Source organism: Pipra filicauda, unplaced genomic scaffold, assembly GCF_003945595.2.
Source record: "Pipra filicauda isolate LSUMZ 115617 unplaced genomic scaffold, ASM394559v2 scaffold320_size837821_pilon, whole genome shotgun sequence".
NCBI lineage: Eukaryota > Metazoa > Chordata > Aves > Passeriformes > Pipridae > Pipra > Pipra filicauda.
In genome coordinates, this window is record NW_024104444.1 from 243,303 (window position 1) to 264,143 (window position 20,841).

Genomic DNA, 20,841 nt, shown 5'->3' on the forward strand with positions numbered 1-20,841 from the left:
GCAGGCTGTTGGTAGACTGTAGGAAGGTAGGAAAGTGGCTGTCTGTTGGGAGCAACCACTTTGAGTTGAACTTCTTTACTGTCTTCTTGGAGTTCTGGTGAGAAAATCAGTGCCACATCTACTTCTGGCACTTGTTAAAAGCATATCAATCAAACATTTGTACTTGCTAAAACACTGTGACTGAGCTCTTTGCAGTGAACTTTATTTAAACTGTGATGCTTTTGAGAGTCATTTCATGAGACCTTGTTTTTTCCTTCAACAGGTTCAGGTTGATGCATAATATGAGTTTGTCTCAGCCAGTCAGTTTTCACTAAAACGTTTCACTTGTCAGTACAGAGGAGGGTGTTTGAAAGCATGTAAAGTTTTTGTCTACACAGAACATGTAGAATGTAGGATTCTAGAGTGTCTAGTTTTCAAGTGGACCTAATCAGTTGTTCTTGAATTTGCAGTAACCTTTGCTGGAAGAAAGAACTGATTAAGCAGTTGTCTTAGCATTTTACTTTGTACTATAGCATGTTCTTTGTTTTGTTTTAGGTTCCATTCTGAAACAAATTACCCTGCCAGGAAATAAAATTCTGTCGCTTCAAGCATCTCCTGTTCAGAAGGCAAAAATGAAAGAGAATGGAGCAACATCCTTCAGGTAAAAATAAACATTATCAGAAGTTATAACAATATGAAGGAACAGAAGGAACACACAGCAAATACAGAGGTGGGAATGGAGCCCAAATAAAAGCAACTTTCTTTAGAAACTTTTTTCTGATATGTGTTTTTCATTTTGTGATACTAACTGGCAAGGGAGAACCTGAAAATTTTTACCTCGTAGCAGATGTTAATTATTCTTAATGAAAGAAAACTGTCCTGATGAGGTGATAGCGTGATGAAAATCCAACAAGTGTAGTTATATATACAGTGTGCATCAATATGTGTCAGTTTTTCTCTTGTAGAGGAAGCATATTGATTTCCATCCTATGAATACAATTGCTAATCTAGTTACCTTGTATTAAAATCTCTAAGTAGCATTAAAGTAGGTGTAACCTCTGCTTTTTGCAAACAGCTGGATAGCATTGAACTGTTTCTTGGACTGGCTGGTAACCTTCCTAAAGCTCTCTGCTGTATTTCAGAATCTTTTATTAGCTCCTCTTACAAGCTTGTTTCTGTATGTAGAGGTGAAAGTCTTTGACTAAATCTCTAATTATGACTTCTGGCATATTCTCTAGCCCTTTAGATTACAAGAGTGCTTAAAGCTTTTAGTTCTGGTAACTGAGTAACTTTTCAAAAGCAGAAGTTATTTTTTTGTAGCTCTGAAACGTAATGCAGGATCAAAGGTACAGACTGCCATAAGCATTATTGGTCTTGTGACTTTAAGGCAAGTTTTAAGGGGAAAAAAAGAAGGCATGAGGACACCTTCGTCTTGTTGACCAGTTGACTTCTCATCTCTTGAAAGCTACAGCATTGTGTGCACTGATACAGTCAGAGAGCTGTTGTTGTTTATAGTAACGTACGGTATACAGCAAACACTTAAGACAGTAGTAGCCAGAAGTTGAAATGAAAAACTCATATTAGAGCAGTAGCTCTTTTAGCTGCCTCAAGGTCTTATAAAACAACTTCAGAATTAATGTGGGACATAATTTTGAGTAGTGATGTTAAAAAAATTACTTCATAAATATCACAATTAAAAACAAAGCAACAAACAAATTCGTACCAAAAAAAAAGAAGTGGGTTTTTTTGTGATCTTCCTATTGGAATATATTAGCTGTCTTAGAAGAAAAAGGCTGAATTCTTGAAGTTTCTTCCCTGAATTGTTAAATTCTTAGTGTAGGAGAAACTCTGCTTTTACAGTGTGATCCAAGATAGAGTTCTGTTCTTGCTTTTGGAATCTGATTTTCAAGGTAGCATAAGTCCACGAAAATTTAGATGGGAAATTTCTAACTCACCTTAAATTTTTCTAATAGCGCCTTATCTCTGAAGAATTTGTCTTTGCGTACATTCCTGGTGCTTCTTCTATGCACTGCTGTAATCAAACTTTATGACTTTAAAATCTACATATTACAATCTTCATATATCTGAATGTGGGCAGTGTGTACCTGAACTCTTGGCTTCCCTCAGTCAAGTGTTTGTGTTCTCTCTCTCTCATCAGATAGTGTTAACAGGGCAATAGCTGTTTCCCAGTAAGCTGTGAAGTGGTTTGCTCTCTTCTGTTCTGTCATCCAGTATTCCCAGTATAGCTATTCTTTGTGACCTATGAACATCAACACACATGATCATCAACAGCTGATCACGTGTGAGGCAGAGAGAGGTACCATGGCCTGCTTTCAGGTTTTGTGATGATATTTGTTATGGGTAGAGAGTGTGTCTTATAATCGATGTGATTGTACATGTGACACTCTAATGAGAGTGCTCTTTCTGTGCACTCTCATTGCAATATGTCATCGAGCCTGACACCCTCTGCCATTGTGTGACTAGGTTAGGTTAGGATTTGGGAATGTAATACTCACTAAGCTATACTTAGTTAGATGCAATTTGACCTTGTCTGCTCTTTAATGGGCTGATTTAGTTTGCTTAAGATGAGCAGTAGAAAAAGTGGTGATTTCCTGCCCCCCAAACCAACGAACAAAAAACCCCCGAACAAAACACAAAGCATTCTAACCTTCCAGATACTGTTTCAGCTAAGCATGGACATTGCACCATGGCATGTTAAGAGGCAGTCTGTTTTAAAAGCATCAAGATTTTTGTAAGCTGATCTACACATTTATGTAAAGTATATGCTAGAGCACCCTGGAAAAAAATAAGTCACGTATTTCATCTTCAAATGAAGACGAAATGTTTTACTCCATTCTGTTTAATAAAGTTGTTCTCCAAAGCACATGCAACTACAACTTGTGTATTTTGTCTGGCATGTGCTAACAATCTCAACTAGCAGGCAAACAGGGGTGAGACAGCAGAATGGAGCACATCTGGGCAGCTGCTTCTCCTGCCCTGTGGTAGTGGTGAGTGCTGGTGGTTCCTGGTTTGCTGCAATTGTTCTGGCCCATGTAGTTGTCAGTGATGGAGCGTAGAGGTTTGGGTTAAATGTGCATTTCTACTGTTCCCTTTTACTCCTGTATAAAATGGAGTAAATAAAGATGGATTCAGAAGCAAATGTGCGGTAGTCAGACAGCAGAGGGTGCCACAGACTCACTTTTCAGGCGGCAGAGGGAAGTTCATAGATGTGAGATGCATCTGCATTGCTTGGGTTTGTTTTCGAGTGAATATTCAGTATAAGCATCAAACCTGACTTCATGCAGTGTAATGCTCAGAACTCTGAGTTCTGTTTTCCACCTTGTCTTGGTAAGCTTAAATCACTGGAGACTTATAACAACAGCTGGAAGAGTTTTCCTGTTGATTTCTGACTGTGACATGATCAAATGCAAAAAGAATTAAAGGAAGTGGTGCAGAAAAGGGACTTTATGGAGGGATTGCTGAAATATCCAACAGAAACACCTGCATGTACACTCTGGAATATTTTAAATTTTTCACATTGGTAGAATTATTTTTATAGCTTACTCAAAGTACATGTAACTTTACTTAAAATGATTGAGGTTTGTTTGAACAACAAGAAAAATGAATAGCGAAAGGTACAAACTTATCATGGCTTCTGAAACTTTTACTAATCTTTAGTGAGCGCTGTTTCTAAGGAAATGTAGTGGTAATTTCTTTGGGTTAAGTAAAATAAGTGCAGTAGTGTTTTCATATCTTGCATCAAAGCTAATGACTCAGTGACTTAATGCAAATTTAGTCTCACAGTGAAAAAGTTAGAATTTGTCCTTAAAAACAGTACAGGTAGAGATGTTGCATATAAACCCTTGTATGGGTGTACTCATAAGAGAGACTGTATGCATGGAAATATTCAAGAAAATAAGAACCTGATAAAGGCAGGTTATAGAGTAATGAAAGCTGTATATTTAGAAAGGTGGATAGATGTATAGTAGAAAAGTTTACCTCCTCCTTGCTTGAGTATGTGGCCAGGTTAAAAGCAAAAATCATTTTCTGAAACTGTGTGCTATACAGTTGTGTCTGAGGTGCAAGCATCCTTCCTGGATTCCATTAACAGTTCCACTGGGGTAATGTCAGGTTCCAGCATCGATAGCTTGTGATGTGTGTTCCTTGTGCTAGTTGTGCTTATTTTGTCATCTCCTTTATTAGTAGACCCGTGGCAGTCACTGCCAAGAGCAAAGACTTCTCTGTAGTGGTCACTAAGAAGAGGAAACTGGAGTGTACTTGTAAAGATCAGTTAGCACTCAATTATCATTCAGTGAAGCTTCATTTACACAATTGTTGAAAGTTCAGGATCTCTGTTAGGCTGATAGAGCCTGAGTAAACACTTGGAACTGCTCAGTTGCTGATTGTGAAAGAGTAGGAGAAGCGGAGCTGTTTTGGTGCTGGTGACTTCAGCTTTGAATTGTAACAGTGGACATCAAACTGTTCTGACAGTCCTGGGGTTTAACACTTTTCTTAGCACAATGGATTTGGGTTACAAGCCTAGTCAGGAAACTATAGTGTCTAGTTAAAATTAATGAATGGAGCTGGTTTGGGAATCTGTTGGGTCTCCTTTTCTCTGACCACAACACACTGGAACTCCTAGCAATGAGGGCACGCGAATGGAACTCATATTGTAATAACTTCAGCTTCTACCTATTTTCAGACAAAAGACAGCCTCCAGGAAATCCCATATAACCTAAGAACGTCAAGTTTCTGGCTAACCCCTTGTTCAAGAGTTATTTAGGCCACACAGTGTTTTCTGAAGGTGAACTTTATCAAACCTTGCCAGAGAGTACTTTTCAAGAGGTGTGTGTTGGTTTTATTTTCTTCGTTTTCCAAATCAGATTGAGTGATTTATCTTATCTGTCTTAATACTGCAGACGTCTGTTTTGATTTGATCCTAAACCCTTGAAGCCACCATTAGAGCCCTTGTCAGTTTGTGAAGTAAAAAGGCTTTCTCTTGATGATCTAAAGTCTTGGAAAAACTTTTCCCGTATGAGATTCATTCAGTATCTTAACTTAAATGATCTTAAAAAAAAAAAAAAAAGCTGAGGCATACAGGCTATTATAGCTCATCTGAGTGATGTTTGCCTTAAATATACCAGATTTTAGTTTTTATTTTGAACACATAGTCCAAAGCTGCTACAGGAGAATCCAGCTAATGGAGGGGTGTTAACAGCTGAAGCTCTGCTATGGCACTTCAGAAGTGTGGCATCTTCCCCGCTATGTACATAAGTGTGGTAGGACTAATCCAAAGGACAAGATCTGGATTGGTCCTACTGTATAATAGAGGACTGTATCCTGTGTTTTTAGGGAACTCACTAAAGAAAAGTGAAGATCAGGTTTGTGCTAATAAGCTTGTGTTGTAAGCTTCAACTTGTAAGATGGGCATCTTGGTTAGAAAATGGCCTTATTTTTAGTTCAGTGAATCAGCATTCATCTTTATTCAATGCTCAGTTCTACCTGGTGAATTAGTTTTAGAACAAATATCAGTCTGCAAAAGCGGTGGTGCAGGGTTAGGGGTTTGTGGGAACTTTTAATCCAGGTTTATGTCAGTCTGTGGTTTCCAACCTTGCTCAGAATTTCAGTTTCATATAAGGGATTTGCATGCCTAGCAGCTGAGGCATTAGCCAAATTAAAGTTTCAGAGGCACTTTGCTGAAGTGTGAGAGCTTTTAGGAGCTTTCTGTCCCTGTCCACACCCACACTGAACATCTATTTTATATGGGGATAGCTTCCAGGATACATCAGTGTGGCTGCTTGTTGATAGTCAAGAGACTTTTTCTTTGTATCTATTCTGAACAAAGCATAAAATGTTGGTCTTTTCTTTTGTAGAGATGAAGATGACATAAATGATGTGACTTCTATGGCTGGGGTCAATCTTAGTGAGGAGAATGCGTGCATTTTGGCAGCAAACTCTGAGTTCATTGGTACAGTGATTCACTCTTGTTCAGATGAACCATTTCTCTCTTTGGAAGCTCTTCAGAAGAAGATCTTGAACATAGGTGAGAGCAATGCACATGTAACATATATGTATGGATGTAGTATTTTCTTGCCTCTTTCATCAGCCAGCCTCCAATCTATGAAGAAGGACCTAGAACTATTAATATCTCCCATCTCAATTCATGTGTTTCTACCAAACTATACTGATCTATACTTTCCCTTCTAGGAAACAACTGTCCTTTAAGGTGTTTTTTTTACATGGAAACAGTCTAAAGCACAACCAGAAAAAAGAAACTGATGCCACTTCAACATGTGAGAAGTGAGCAACGTATTACTCTTAGACTTAATGGAACACTTAACAACCATAAAGATGCTAGTGTCAAAGCACTTACATGTGCTTTTTTATCTCTGCAGCTTCTAACTTGATGCATTACACTATCTTTCCTAACAATTTTTGCATTTCTCAGCCTGTTCAGGTATACATGCTCTATTGACCAACATAAAGAAGAAGTTTGCAACTGCCAATACACGCAGGACAGACTTTTATTTATGACTCCTTCTGTGGAAAAAACTTCAGTTAATTTTATACAAAAGAGATGTTGAAGCTGTTTGTCTGTGTAGCGAATAGTACTGTGGAATGTATGTTGAACGCGTGTGACTAAACTGCAGTAGGAAGTTTCTAGTGTACGCATCATTTCAGCTGTTAGCTTGCAAGCAAAATGGTAACTGTTGCTTAGCAGTGTTGTATTGTGTCAGAGCAGGGACCGTGCATTTGTAACCACGCTGAGTGGTACCACTGCTGTCGACAGCAAAGTCAATGAGTGTTGCTCTGCTCCTTGCTCGTGCCCTCTGCCCCGTAGCTCTCTGTACTGGAACAGTGAGTTTTACAGCTGAGCATCCAAGAAAGCCTGTGGTTGTACATGCAGTCATAATTCTGTCACAATGGTTTAGCTACGTGATCACCAAGTCTTTCTCTTTCTAGACACACCTGGTTCTCAGTCCAAAGTAAGCAGCTAACCTGTGACAAGTATGTAACCTGCAAATGCTACCTGCAACCTCAGTACCCCTGCTCTGGTTAGCCAGGATGTGTCATCTGAGCTGTATGAGGCATAGTAGAGTGAAGTAAGTGCTGTGTTATTAGTGGCAAGGGGAAAGTACTCATCAAAACTGGTGCCTAGAAGATTTTCTCAAAATTCAGTAGAGGATTAATCAATCTTTCTTGAGAAGCGTATATAAAGAAGAATTAAGAGCTCTTCAAAAACACAGAGTACTTCAAGAATAATTTGCTGGTTTGGGGTGCAAAGACAATTCATTGAAAGATGGAAAATAGAAACCTGGCTGTTTCATGGCTGGCATAGTAGTTGTTCCACATTAATAATAATAGGAATAATTCATTTCATAAATGAAAAGTGTTTGATTGTAAGGAAAGGAATATTGCTAGGGAGTACAGCAATTCAGAAAATGAACACATCTACTTTTGAACCGAACCCTCTTTGAATTAAGAAGTGTTTGTGTGGAGGGAGGTCTTGAGGTTTGAAGGGATTTTACTAAGTCTTTAAGTTGGTGTTTCGGTGTTCTGATAATCTAGTGAGAAGCTGCTGAGGAAGTATTGAAAAGTCCTTGAGCAAAATGAGCTTTGCATTCAGCTAAGGTACACGCCAATGCTTCCTGATCAAATACACTTTGATTGTATCTGGGAAAACATCCTAGATTCTCCCTGTCTTGTGAGATTGTTAATCATTTTCAGTTAGAGTAGCAAAGGCAAATGAAATAGGTGATTAGTTTTTTTACAGTGTGCTGTTTATCCATTCTTAACACTTCACTTGGCAGTAAATACCGAAATGGGTTTTGAAGGCGTGCTGTATATTGCATCATAAAGTATTACAGCTGCTGTAAATGCAGCGAGGGGCGAGGAAAAGCGCTTCTGACAGGTACAGCGTATGAGGCATGTGAAGCCGCTGCCTGCCGTGCCTACCAGGGAAAAGTTGCTGCTGTCCAGGTGTCTGGATGGAGTCGCGTTGAGTGATCGATGGTGTCAACTGCGGGAAGGCTTCTCCGTCGGCAGCCTGCAGCCGCAGGAAGGTTACGGAGGTGATGCCCAGCTCTGGGTGCAGGGCCAGCACAGCTTTGCCTGGAGCTGTCACCAGCCTCGGTCGCAGCTGCTGAAACGCAGAGAAATCAGCAGCAGCCCCAGAGAAAAGGTTGAAGGTGATGGCAGGACGACCCCAGCTGGACTCGAATCTGTGTTGTCCGAGCTGCTGCTGTGGGTCGGTTGGGCCTGTCTGCCCCGTGTCCGTCAGTCAGGTCACTTGAGAGGGTCCTGTGTGCCTGGAGTGCGCTGCAAAACCCATTCCTGCTCATCAAATAAATGTCATGAGTTGTTAACAAGCACGGTGTCAAGCAGGGCAAAATGTAATTCTGTATTTTTTTTAATTACTGGAATTAACAGAATATGGCACTAATTTCTACAGCTACTGCTTCTCCCCCTCCCCGAACATGAAGCTTGATTTGTGTTCTTATTAACTTTGTCCTATAAATGACCTTGCAAGGAGAGTGGTTCTGGAGGCTAAGTGAAACAGTGTCTATATTTTCTGAAGCTCCAGGCTAAATTTTATTAATGTAATGTCTAAGATCTTTGAAGTTGTGACTTTACCAGGAAAATCATAATCTCCAAACCTTTATTCATAATGGGTATGACTTCCAAGGGGAACAGAATACCTGCTGTGCTAATTATTTCAATTATCAGCTACTACTAAAACACGTAATGGATTTTCTCTGCTTCCACAGGTAAAAGGCATGACATTATGGAACTTAATTCTGATGTTGTGAACTTGATCTCCCACGCTACACAGGAGAGATTACGAGGGCTCCTAGAAAAACTAACTGTAATTGCTCAACACAGAGTATCAACCCACAAGGTAAAGGAAATCATTAGGCAAGTTTTGCACCAAAGTTTTCCTGCTTTGCAGCCTTGAACCTCTTCCATGTGTAGGCACATCATAGGCAATATGTGCATTTTCAGTAGCTACCAAAGGCTGGTTTTAACAGTTATAGCTTATAACTGCTCTATTTGACTTGTTGGACAGGTGCTCTTAAAACCTAGCATAAGACTAAATGCATGTGTTTCTTCTCTTCCATAGAAGTGTTGCCTGTTATGCAAAATTTATCTTACATGTAAAGCTCTTTTTGAATGCTCTTGATGGTGGGTTGATTTAGGGCCTTGTGTTTTCCTTATGCATTTACTGTTGGTAGAACTGCAATATTGATGCAGTAAAAAACCTTGGTAAACTGAATTGAATATTTTACTTTCAGAAGGTGCTCCATGTGAAGGCAGAGACCCTTTCAATCTCAAGATTTCCCTCCCTCCCTCCCTTCCCCCCCCAATACTTCAGACTCCCTCCCCTCCCTAGCTAATACAAGCCCCTCTTATTAGCTCCATTCAATATAAAGTATATTGGGTCCCAGTAAGCCAGTATCCCTTGATATGCTTGTATGGTACAAATAGGAAGCAATAATTTACTGGCTAAAATAGCCTTTTTTTTTTGTGTCGTTGAATAATAAGATATTGATCCTTATTTTCAATATGAATCTGTCTTAGAAAAAAAAGGAAGTTAAATGTATCTGTCAACTCTTAAGGTCTTGTTTGTTTGGGTTTGGTTTTTTTACAAGAACTTTTTACTTTATGAAATTTAACAAGAGCAACTAACTGATGGAATAGGAGTTATTTTTGTACTGAACACTTTTTATAGGCCTTTAAGCACTGGAGCAGCAATAGTAAAGAGAACTATTTGGAAACTTTTAAGCATTTGTGGTGATGTCTGAAGCAGTTGGAGTATGCTATTCTTTGCCAGAAGAAAATATAGTAGAAAAAAAAAATTATTACAGGAGAAGTATGCAGTTTTTTATGAGAAGTTTTTAGAAATTTGCACATGTTCTGTGTTATTTCTCTAAAGTGGAAGGTACAGTTGAGCTTGTGAGGAAAAGTGAGGAGGCACACTGAAGTCCTGAGTAACTAGTAGGACTAAGTGTCTTGCAGACACTAAGAACGTAAGGAAATGTTTTTTGGACAGTAGGCTCTATGGGGCTGATTTATTTCTCATTGAACTAAAGCAATAGAAAAACAGATAGGTTTTTGTCTGATTGAATTGCCAGAAGCAATGATAAGATTGTAAGACTTCAATAAGCTTGCTTTCTTATCCTCTTCTCTCAAAAGCAAAACAAACAAACAAAAAGTAACGGGCATAGTAATCCTAGAGGCACAGGTACCCCCTTTTGTTAGGAAGATGGTATTCTGCTACAGAGGAGTGTCCTACAGGATTACATTTGTGAGTGATGTTACTGTGAGAGATGCTGACAGGCTTTTAGAAATCTAGGAGCAGAACGCTGCAGGGTTTTGGAGTTACGTTACTCAGTTGGTTAAAACCTGGTTCTAATAATGCTAAGTTCACAGGTTTGATCCTCATGAGCCATTCACTGACGAGTTTGATTTGATGATCCTTCTGGGTCCCTTCCAACTCAGAATATTCTGTGATTCTCTGATTCATATATATATTTACATAGCCCTGTATTACATCTCCCCCGGCGCTTACCCCCTCTTCTCTTTTCCCTCTAGGCTATTGATTGGTACCATTGTGCAGTGTGGGCTTCATGTATTTCAGATAATTTCCCAGAGCCTTTCCAAGAGTCAGGTAGTTGGTTTGTAAGGCTTTATATTGGCCTGTCTTCAGTACAGAAAAACCCTACAGTAAGAGAAATAGGTGTGGTACAACCAAAGTAAGTTGTTATGGTAGGAGTTGGTGTGCAAATGCCAGTAATTCATGGCATCATACTCAGGAAACTCTTCTTTCCAGTTTGCTCAGCTCATGCCTAGCAGCTTTCATCTGATGGATAGCCCTGCAGAGAGAGTGAATTGGCAGGGTAAAAGCTTCATACCATGCCACCACGTAGACTTGCCAACTTTTGCTAAACTTTAGGAAAAAAAAAAAGTATGTAATTGGAAGTTACTAAGTTAATTAGGATAAAACTATCATGGTGGTCTCTCTATCTGAAGTAGGAATAGCCTTTCGGATTGTTGTAAACTGCTCACCGTGATGCAGCTCTTGCTGCAGTGCTCTTATAGAGCCTTTGTAAGACCATAATGGGAATTAGCTGGCTGGTTTAGTTCCTCGGCTCCTTCTCTTCTACAATCTGGAAAACTACTGAGGTATAAGAGTATGCACGTGACGTGATACCTAAGACTAGAATTCATAATGACAAGTAAGCACTACAGTGATTAAAGAACATGTTTTATGTGGATGGATTCATCCCAGCACGCAACGGCTGCCCTACTCCTGTGGCCGGAGCCCATGAGCTTATGGTTTCAACATAAACTGCGTGGTAATGCTGTTGAGCTATAAACACTGCTCCATGAAAACATTTTCCCCACATGCAGCTCTAAACTACTTTATCTGTAGGGTGATATGGTGTGGGTGATACGCTTCATCATAACAGTGCTGGCTACAAGTTAGGAACAGGTATACAATGTGATGTTTTCCGTCTAAGCAATTCAGTGCTAAACAATTACAGAGAAGTTTATTTTGAGTAGGACAAAACACAACTGCAGGTGTTCCTCTTCTAAAAATTCCTGAAATAATCTCTCTTAGAACAGTTGATGAGCTGAAATACTGTTATGGATGCACCCATTTCTTGTCCTATATAAGCTTGTGGTAGTGCATTGGAGACCTGCCGGTTGAGGGACTTGCATTCCTAATTGGTGTAGGGTCATGGATTTGGCTTAAAATATGTGTAAACATCTGACTCTGATTTTGGGTATTCCGAAGCGAAACACTTCTAAACTTTGGAAAAAATAATCTTCTGGTAATACAGCTTTCTTCTTTGTCCTTTTAAAAGGATTGTGGTATGGTGGTGGATTATTATAAGCTGCTGCTTCAAAACAAGTTGTACTAATGTACTGAGAGTGATTCAAAGTAGTGTATGCGTTGTGGGGAGTGGTAAAAAAAACTTGAGCGGTAACAGAAGACGGGGAGAAGGTTTGTTGGACTTTCTTGCAGAGCCACAGACACTGCTTTGGAAAGAAAGTCTCTGGTTGCAACATATGGTGTGGTTTTAGCCCCAGTTGGTAATACATGACAATGGGGTGGCTCATTGAAAAGGACCAAACGTAATACCAGGAGAAGGATTGATTTCATGCTCTGGCCGGGTTGTGAGAATTCAGATTAGGAGACAACAGTGCCCCACAAGAAGACTTTTACTTTCCTTACAGCTTTTAATAGGGTGTGACTGGGTATGGGAGGAAGAATCTGAGTGTAGTATGCTTGAAAACTAAAAATTGAGCTGCTGAAGTCATTGATATATACTGATAAGTCTATATACTTAACATGTAACCTTGCCTAAAATACAGCTGTAAAATATCCTGTGCTTATTTCAGAATAGTTGTATGTCAAAATTGATTCATTAGAGTGTGAGATTGGGGTAAGATAGAAAGAAAAAGTTGCTGCAAGTACCTAGTGTGTTAAGCTGAAAAAAATTTCTCAGGGAAACAAGTTCACAAATCAACAGAGAAAGAAGGTAAGTGTAGGACATGCATTAAAAAGTGGTACAAACAGGTGGCACGGACATACCTCATCTAGAATGGGCTCCTTGTCTTGTTTTGCTTAACGCCCTGTGGCCAACACAAGGCTTAAATAGCTTGCCTTTAGAAGAGCAGCATAGTAAACCCAAGTTTTCCTTTGCCAGTTGACCACGTTTTGGATCTTTCCTTTCTCTGTCTTTCCAATCTACAGTAAATGTCAACTCAGGCTTTCCAGTGAGGGCAAAATTGGAATGAAAAATGAACTACTGATTGCTACTCTTGAGACCAAAATGACCCTAGTTTTGTTTCAATACCTGTGTGTCCAGTTATTGTTGGAACTAGTCATTAGTATTCACTGGCCCGACTTTGTACAGGTGGTTGGACCAGATGACTTTCCTGGGTTACCTTTCAACATAAACTATCCTATGACTTGAGAGTGTTCACTGAGGCAAAAATATGTGTTCTTAAAGCTATAATAAACCATATCTAACCATATCTAAACCATATCTTCACCCCCAAGATTCCTTATAACTAGTTCTAAACCACCCCTCCGCTACATAAAACTTTTTTGGAAATACCAGGTAATGCTTATTTCAACTTCTGCATTAAAAGGCTGAAACTAGAACACAAAACACTAGAAACTTAAAATGTCAAATTCTAATTTTTTCTCTCTTTAAAGGGGAAAGGATATTTTCCTAAATATTACTGGATATGAAGTTGATGGTTTAAAACAAAATTTTAGTCTTTTAACTAAGGTTAGGGAAGACTTGTAATTTTAGTCAATATAGAGTAGATGTTTTTAATGGCACTTGTTCAATAACCTCTTACTAGTCACAGACACCTAGAAACATGCTTCAGTGGAGTGGAGATGTGTAAATAACTACCTACCACCTGAAGTCTTTCTAAAACAGGCTACACTTTTCAGCTTTGAAAAATAGTGTTGTTCTCTTCAGATTGTTCCCATTGGGTTTATTAGCTTTAGTTGTGTATATAAAGACCTGGTTGTCTATAACAAACTTCTTTTTTCCAGGGGAGTGATAAGTACATTGTATGTAGTGACACCAGAGCACAGCTGAGATTTCTTGAAAAGCTTGATCACATAGAAAAGCAGAGAAAAGATGAAGAGGAACGTGAAATGTTGCTTCGAGCAGCTAAGGTAAGATTCTTGCTTTCCAAGGAAGTAGTTGTGTCCTCTAGATTGGTGAACATCTTCAGGTTTCTTCTATTTCTGCTTTAAATGTAGTAACCATTAACCCTGTTGCTGGAAATTCATAATGTTTAGGACAGTTTAGGCTTTCCAGAAAAGGATTTAGCCTATTTACATTTAAAAAAAAATAACAGGAGTTCTTTGAAATGTGTGGTGGGGTGAACTCTGCTTTTGAGATTATTCCTACTGGTCAAAAAAAATTAAATAAAAAGCCAAAAATATCCTTCCTGGATCATTTTTGGCTTTGAAACTGAAACCTGGTGAGATCCACCACCCTGCCAGATGTATTTATTTTCTGTAGTCAAGATCAGAGGGCTAACCTAGCATCCTTGAAGCCCTGATGGAGCTGTTGTAGTATAGAATAAGTACCTTTCTTCTCCCTTCTCTTTGCTCCAGAAGAGAAGCAGAAAAAAAAAATCTGTAGATGTTGCTCTATCAGGTGTGGCTTGATCATCTGTTTGGGGTTTGTTTGTTTGTTTGTTTTCAGTCCGAATTTTGGAGCCCCTTGGATGGAAGCCTAATCTAGAGTTGAAAGAACAGCGTTGTGCTTGCATGAATACAACTCCCTTTCTTTCCTGTACTTCCTGTCCTTTTTAAGTGTCTGCTGCTGACATGAACAACATCATGCCTAGACTGGACCTGACTGACAGTGTTAGCATCATTTTCAGCTTAATCTTGCTTCAGGCTAGAGCAGAGGCAGCCGGCCCAGATGAGGAGGGGTGTGCACGTATGTGCATGGAGGGGGATGGAAGCCAGTCTGGATTGAGGCATTCACCCCTGGAGCTAAATCTTTCAATCACCAGAGAAAATTGTCATTTATTAAATATTTAACGGATACGATGGTGTTTGGATGCCAGTAATTTCTGTTCAATCTTTTTTCCTCTTCCTTTGCTAGAGCCGTTCCAATAAAGAAGATCCAGAGCAACTGCGGTTAAAGCAGAAAGCGAAAGAGGTAGGACTTTGCAGTTACCATGCTTGCCTTTGTGTGTTGAGAGAAGGTTGGCAGCCCTGTCCTGGCAATTAGGTCAGGGTTTATTTTGCTGCTGCATACCATTTGCAGAGGCCTTGGGGAAGGACAGGAACTGCCACAGGCAAGGGCAGTGCTTCAAATGAGGTCAATGAATTATGAGCTCTCTTTTTTTAACATTTTATTTTTGCAGTTTCAGTCCTGTCTAGAAACAGTCCTTTGTAAACTGCAGCAGTACACTTGTTAGGAATATAATGTGGGATTAGGAAAAAAAAAAAAGAAGAAACTTTGAGATTTAGCATCTGGGACTGTACAATAGGCTACATTTTTCCAGGGTAATTGTTCGTTTTGTAAATCTGATACTGCTTATAATTCTTTGGCTGGGAGGCGGTACTGGGATTTAGTTTTAAATGGAAAACGCCTCTGGCTTTTAATTTTCTGGGCCCAGCAGTTTTCTGTTCTGGAATGGAGCCCTTGTTTCACACAGTTCATGTTTAGCTGCAGGGGTTTTAGTTTATAGCTTAGACTGGTTAAGCTTTTACTCCCAGAGGCCTCTGCATAGCAACTGTAGAAATCAACAAATAAGTTCATTTATGTCTGCAGCCTCCTCTCAGTAGCTGACTTTTTACATTTCCCAATATCCATTTCCTGACTTTTCTAGCCTGAGAGAAAAAAGCTCCACTAATTGGAGCTTATTTTAATTGAGCCTTAATATTGGATCTCACTGGAGTTGCCCCCAGAGCTACTGGGAACAGAATGAAATGAAAGTACCTAAGGTTGAAGATGTGTGTGCGTGTGTATGTGTGTGTGAAATTTTTCACTTGACCTACAGATTCTTTTCCCTGCTGAATAAATCATCAAGCCTGTTCACATTTCTGATTAAGGATCTGACAGCAGACGATAATAAAGACAATTGAGGTGTGAGACGTGTGATACAGAGCTGAAGAAATTGGTTTCTATAGTTACTTGACTGATTTCATGCAATTTTTAAGGATCTTTGTGCTAAATGAGAGTGATTTTCTGAGCAACCTTTTTCCTTAACTGTGCCTCTTGAACTATGAAATTTGTTGTTGCTTAACATTGCTGCACTTGGCTCCTAGGTGCCAGCAGCAGCAGCAGGTTATTTATGAATGCTTTAAAGGCCCTTATTGTTTGGATTAATGTAGGAGCCCAGGCAAAACAAATGGAAATCCAGTAAAATAGTATTTGAATCAATGCTCTGGATTTGCACCATAGTAGAAGAAATTTGTAAAATAAGAGGAGAGAAGGAGCTTGCTTTACTATGTTTTAATTCTTTGTTTTCTGCTTACAACTCTTTCTTCATTCCTACAATCTGTGAGTACAAAGTTGCCCTAAAGCCCTTCCCAGTTTGCCTCTAGTGCCACCAGGATCAACAATCAGTGGGTGATGCTAATCTATCTTGTTTTGTAGGTGACTTTACCTCTGCATCATCTCATTATTTCTACGCGTTCTTTCTTTTATTAAAAGACAGCAAAGTAATTCATTTATGCAGCTTCTTTTCTCTTGTTCTATTAACAATAATATGTAGGATCTTGAAAAATACTCTGTATAGGTATGTGTTTTGGGTCTCTTTTTAGATTAGTTGATATTGTTAATGAGATTTCTTTTAAAAAGTAGCATATAGGTGTACAAAAAAGGAGCCAACAAGAGCGAAGAAGGCATGTAAGTTTAGTGCTTGTTGTTCTACTATGTGTTGAGTTCACCTCCTTCATCTTATCTTGTACCAGGCTAACACAGCCTGCCTCACACTTGTCCTGCATGTTTCTCCATGCTGTACTGCTCCCAGAGTGAGAGTCTCCAACTGCTTCACCAAAAGAAGAGGAGGCAAATGTGCCTCTTGAGACAACACAGATCTTTGTGTTGGTATTCCCTTGCCCTCTTCGTTCTCCAGAGAATGAGTCAGCCAGAAGCTTCTCCAGGCTTGACATGGAGAATAAACCCACCTTTTGTGCCAGTGATGTTTCTGTGAGCTTGAGTGGAAATGAGAGCAAATGCAGCTGGAAAAATTTAGCACTTTATTGACAGTTAGGAGGTAAATGGTCAGCACACATTTGCATTAAAAAAATGCAAACACAAATAGAACTGGAATAAGAGCAAAATAAAAATCAACAAATATTCCAAGACTACAACTGGTAACTAAAGCATGGTGAATACTGGGATGAAGGTCTGAAATGGCTTACCCTTGTCTGTCTGTCTTGTCATGTTGTGATTATAGTCTGCTCCTAAAAAACCAAACTTGGAAACTTTGATACCTCTGTCAGCTGGAATCAGATCTTTTCCAGGTCAGTCTGGTTCAGTATCCACTGGAAAGCCTGATCTGATTGTCTGCTTGTAGTTCTTTAAGAAGGAATGCGGACCTGCCTTCATCAAAGCTGTCTTTTATATCTTTATGGTAACCCCCGGGGAGAAGGGAGAGTGTGTGGGGTAATGGCACTGTAGCATGTTCTAAAGCAAAGTTTCCCAAAATGCAGGGTGTACATCCTAACAATGAATACTTATAAATCCAGGATGTGCTGTCATCCAGCAGCTGGAGGCAATGTCTTAACATTGCTGGAAGTACATCCAGAGACTCTGCAGTGGATTCTTTTATCCAAAAGGCTGTACATAATTGCTGTGACCTTTTCATCCCTTTTTGCATGACCTATTGCCTCAAACTTCCCCTATGCTAAGTCATTTACTTTCCTGTATTCTTAGTCTATGTAGCCTGCTATGAATTAAGTCTTTATTTACTTCCCCTTTTCACCTGTTTCGGCAGATTTTAATACCTATGGAAAGTGCACATTTCTTCAGAGACAGCTGCAAGGTTAGCCCCAAGCTGCTGCTTTGTGCACTCAAGAATTTTGTCCTTACTCTCCTCATGGACCAGCTCTTTGTGCAACGGTGTTCCTGAAGTCTGGGTAAATTAACCCTGTTTTTCGTTGTGCCTTATCTGCCTCTTCAGACTGACAGGATACAGTCCTCTCATTGTCCCTGGTGCTTGCACTATTAAACCATAACTTTTTTAGGTGGTTTCTGCTATTTCCTGTTCTACTTTCTACAGTACTTTCAGTTACAAAGAAAATGTTCAGTCAATGCAATTCTTGAAGCTGTATTTATAGTTCATCTGTGGCTTCATCCCTTTTGTGAAATGAGCTTACTTAAATTGAGTAGTTGTAGGATACTGTCAAATGTGCAAGCAAGTCATATGAACAGTGCGTCCCAGAAGACCTGTAAAAATGTCTGCATTAAACAGTGTGTACTATAATTTTAAATATAAACCTGATCTCTTAGAATCATTGTGGTTGGAAAAGACCTCGAAGATCATCAAGTCCAACCAGCGCTGCCAAGTCTTAAACCACAAGTAAACCATGTCCCTATATGTGCCACATTTACACATCTTTTAAATACCTCCAGGGATGCTGACATAACTACTTCCCAGGACAGCCTGTTCCACTGCTTGACAACCCTTCTTGGTGAAGAAATTTTTCCTAATTTTTTTCTACTTCTGTCCATCATCTTCAAAGTGAGTAGTGCTTTTGTAGTGTGGCTTTGGGAAGCTTAAGGCTGAGCCTGGGCAAACCTTTCAGAATGTTTGTGAGCAAGGTTGCTGCTTTGGGTTGAGCAGGTGTACAGGTATTTTACTGATAGCATCTTAGCTTATTTCCATAGTAGCTACCTTTATCTCTGCTCTTACTCTGTGTCACCTTGCAGCATCTATCAGTGGATAAAGGTGAGCAGCAACATCTCGAGCAAGGGGAAGAAATGTGTGGAGCAAGCACCTGGTGGGCAGCAGATCTGAGTCCCCCATTCCTTGCTCTGTCAGCATCTGTGTTCACTTATGACTGCATAGATCTTCCCACTCATTTGTTCTCGCCTGCTTGATGTGCTTGTGCATTTTTTTGACACAGATACAAGACAGCAGTAGATGAGATGCTGAGAAAATTCAATACCTTTAGTATCAACTGACTGGGAGGAAAATAGCAAACCCTAGGGTTTTTATAGAGACTGAACAAACCTATCAGAAACATCAAACAGAGAGTCAGCATGATTCCAATGAGTTCTGGGTGTTACATAGTAATGACTGAATTTTAGTTGTTCTAGTATCTTTTCAACAGTCATCTTTTTTTCCTGTTTCATATATCCATCCTAACTCCCTTATTTCCTGTCATATTCTCAGGTAACAAGTAACTGTAACCTGTTTCTTTGCTGCTCTCCCTACCACCTCCAACCCAGATTTTCAAGCTCTTTGTTTCCTTTCCCCCCACACCTCTTGTGCTGCTTCTATATTTAGTCTTCTGGACCTAATCGTTCAAATTCTTTAAAACCGTTCTTGTGGCAGGGGAAAAGTTAACCATGACCTCTCAAAAAAGCAAATGCTGCAAGCAAAATAAGATCTCATTGCTTTTTATGAGCCTTCAGTGACAGCCTGAGAGCTTCTGCTTAATTACCTGATTTATATTATCTTTATTGTTCTATAGTGTTTCTTGCCTGCTTCGGCATGGTTTTAGAGGAAAAAAAAGCACTATTATTGAAAAGACATATATTTTGTTAGCTGCAGTGTAGTCCTACAAATAACAGAAGGCTATCATCAGAGATTTGGTGTGCTACAAGTCTTGCAGAAAATCAGGGATGGAAATCCTGTAAAGCGTTAGATTATTGAGCAAGCTAAAAAGCAAACCACATTATGTGGTTTATGTGACATTCATATTGGTGTTTTGAAGAAACCTAAGAAAAGAGCAGCTGAGACACTGCATCGAAAACCACCCGAAAACCATCTGGCTGAAAGATGATAACAACTATCTTTAGTGAAAAACAAACCCCCACAAAACTCCATTAAGCATGTTTTTGCATTTTCAAATAGCCTTTTCTCAGTTTCTCTGAGAGACAGAAAATGGACACATAACCAGCTGTAAGTATGGCCTTACATTAGAAACTTGCTAATAGAGGAAATGTTAGGGCTAAAAGTACAAAAAGAAAATGATAATGGAGATCCAGAGAGTTTTGTGCTGAGAAGGAGTGTTCGGTGAAATGATGAGATGGAGAGACTGGCAGGTGGAAGAAAAACTTAAACTTCCTCTAGCTTGGAGACCTCGTGAGTGAGTGAATGAATACAGTGTTACAATACTGTGCGTTTGGAAGAACTGTGATCGGTCTTAAAGTGATGTCTAGCAAGGGCTGGATAAGGCATGTTGTGATAAGGCAGATCTGCTCAGGGTCATTGAGAAGTCTTCTCATATGTGATAGTATCTGACCCAGAAACTATGGAACAAGGTTTTGGTGTGGTGTGCTGTAGTCTGTTTCTTGGCCTTTCAACAAAAGTAGCCTAGACAGTTTCTGAAAATGCAGAGCTTGATCCTGGATGCTAGACACCCAAGAAATTCCTTGGGCCTCCAAGTAAGGCAAGCTGATGGGACTGCACGAGGGAAAGCATGCTCCAGGTGTTCTGGAAAACACAAGAATGTATCAGCAATTGTTAAGCAGAACAAAAAAACTGGTAAAAGGCAGTACATACTCCACACAGAGGAAATTCTTAGCAAGAATGGGCAAAATAAGGAGTCCCAAAGTCACTGTGCCCTGGATTTTTTTTCTTGTGTGGAGTTGTTTATATATTAGGAAATGTCAAATATCAACTGAAAGATTATTTTTTTTTTCCTTCTTCTATGGGTAGATTACTTCATGGCTATTCTGGAAAAATGTTCTGTTGTTTTCCAAAACATTTTATTGCACCCTTTAATTTTAGACAGACAAGGCATCTGGGCTTGGGGGACACAGCCACAGTAGGGACTGTTCTGCCACCGAAGCATATATGTGGAATATTATCCTAAAAGAATTCTACAGTATTACATACAGTTCTATTATAAGTTACGACTGCGTATCAAACCAGGGCATGCTATTCTGCCTTTCTACTGTTAAATCTAAATTACAACAGAGGGAAAAGTCAGTGGAAACTAATTGTATGGCTAATTAAAACAGTTTGAAAGGAAGCAATTGCAAGAAGAGAAATTGCATTATAGGCAAGAGGAGAGGGTGGTAAATGTTTAAATATGCAGCCTCCAAGTGTCAGTTTTCCTCAGAGAATGTCCCCCATATGAGAAGTCTACTATTCAGCTGCATTCAACCTGTAGGGCAGAAAATT

General features: G+C 39.5%; 1 protein-coding gene across 1 annotated transcript in view; it reads left to right on the plus strand.

Annotated features, from left to right (window-relative positions):
• TAF4B (TATA-box binding protein associated factor 4b) overlaps positions 1 to 20,841 on the plus strand; it is a 70,256-nt gene that overhangs the window by 29,978 nt on the left and 19,437 nt on the right. Inside the window, exons 9-13 of the mRNA XM_027746002.2 lie at positions 535 to 640; positions 5,853 to 6,022; positions 8,748 to 8,878; positions 13,562 to 13,687; positions 14,634 to 14,690. Coding sequence (XP_027601803.2) covers positions 535 to 640; positions 5,853 to 6,022; positions 8,748 to 8,878; positions 13,562 to 13,687; positions 14,634 to 14,690 — 590 coding nt within the window. The remainder of the gene's footprint in view (positions 1 to 534; positions 641 to 5,852; positions 6,023 to 8,747; positions 8,879 to 13,561; positions 13,688 to 14,633; positions 14,691 to 20,841) is intronic.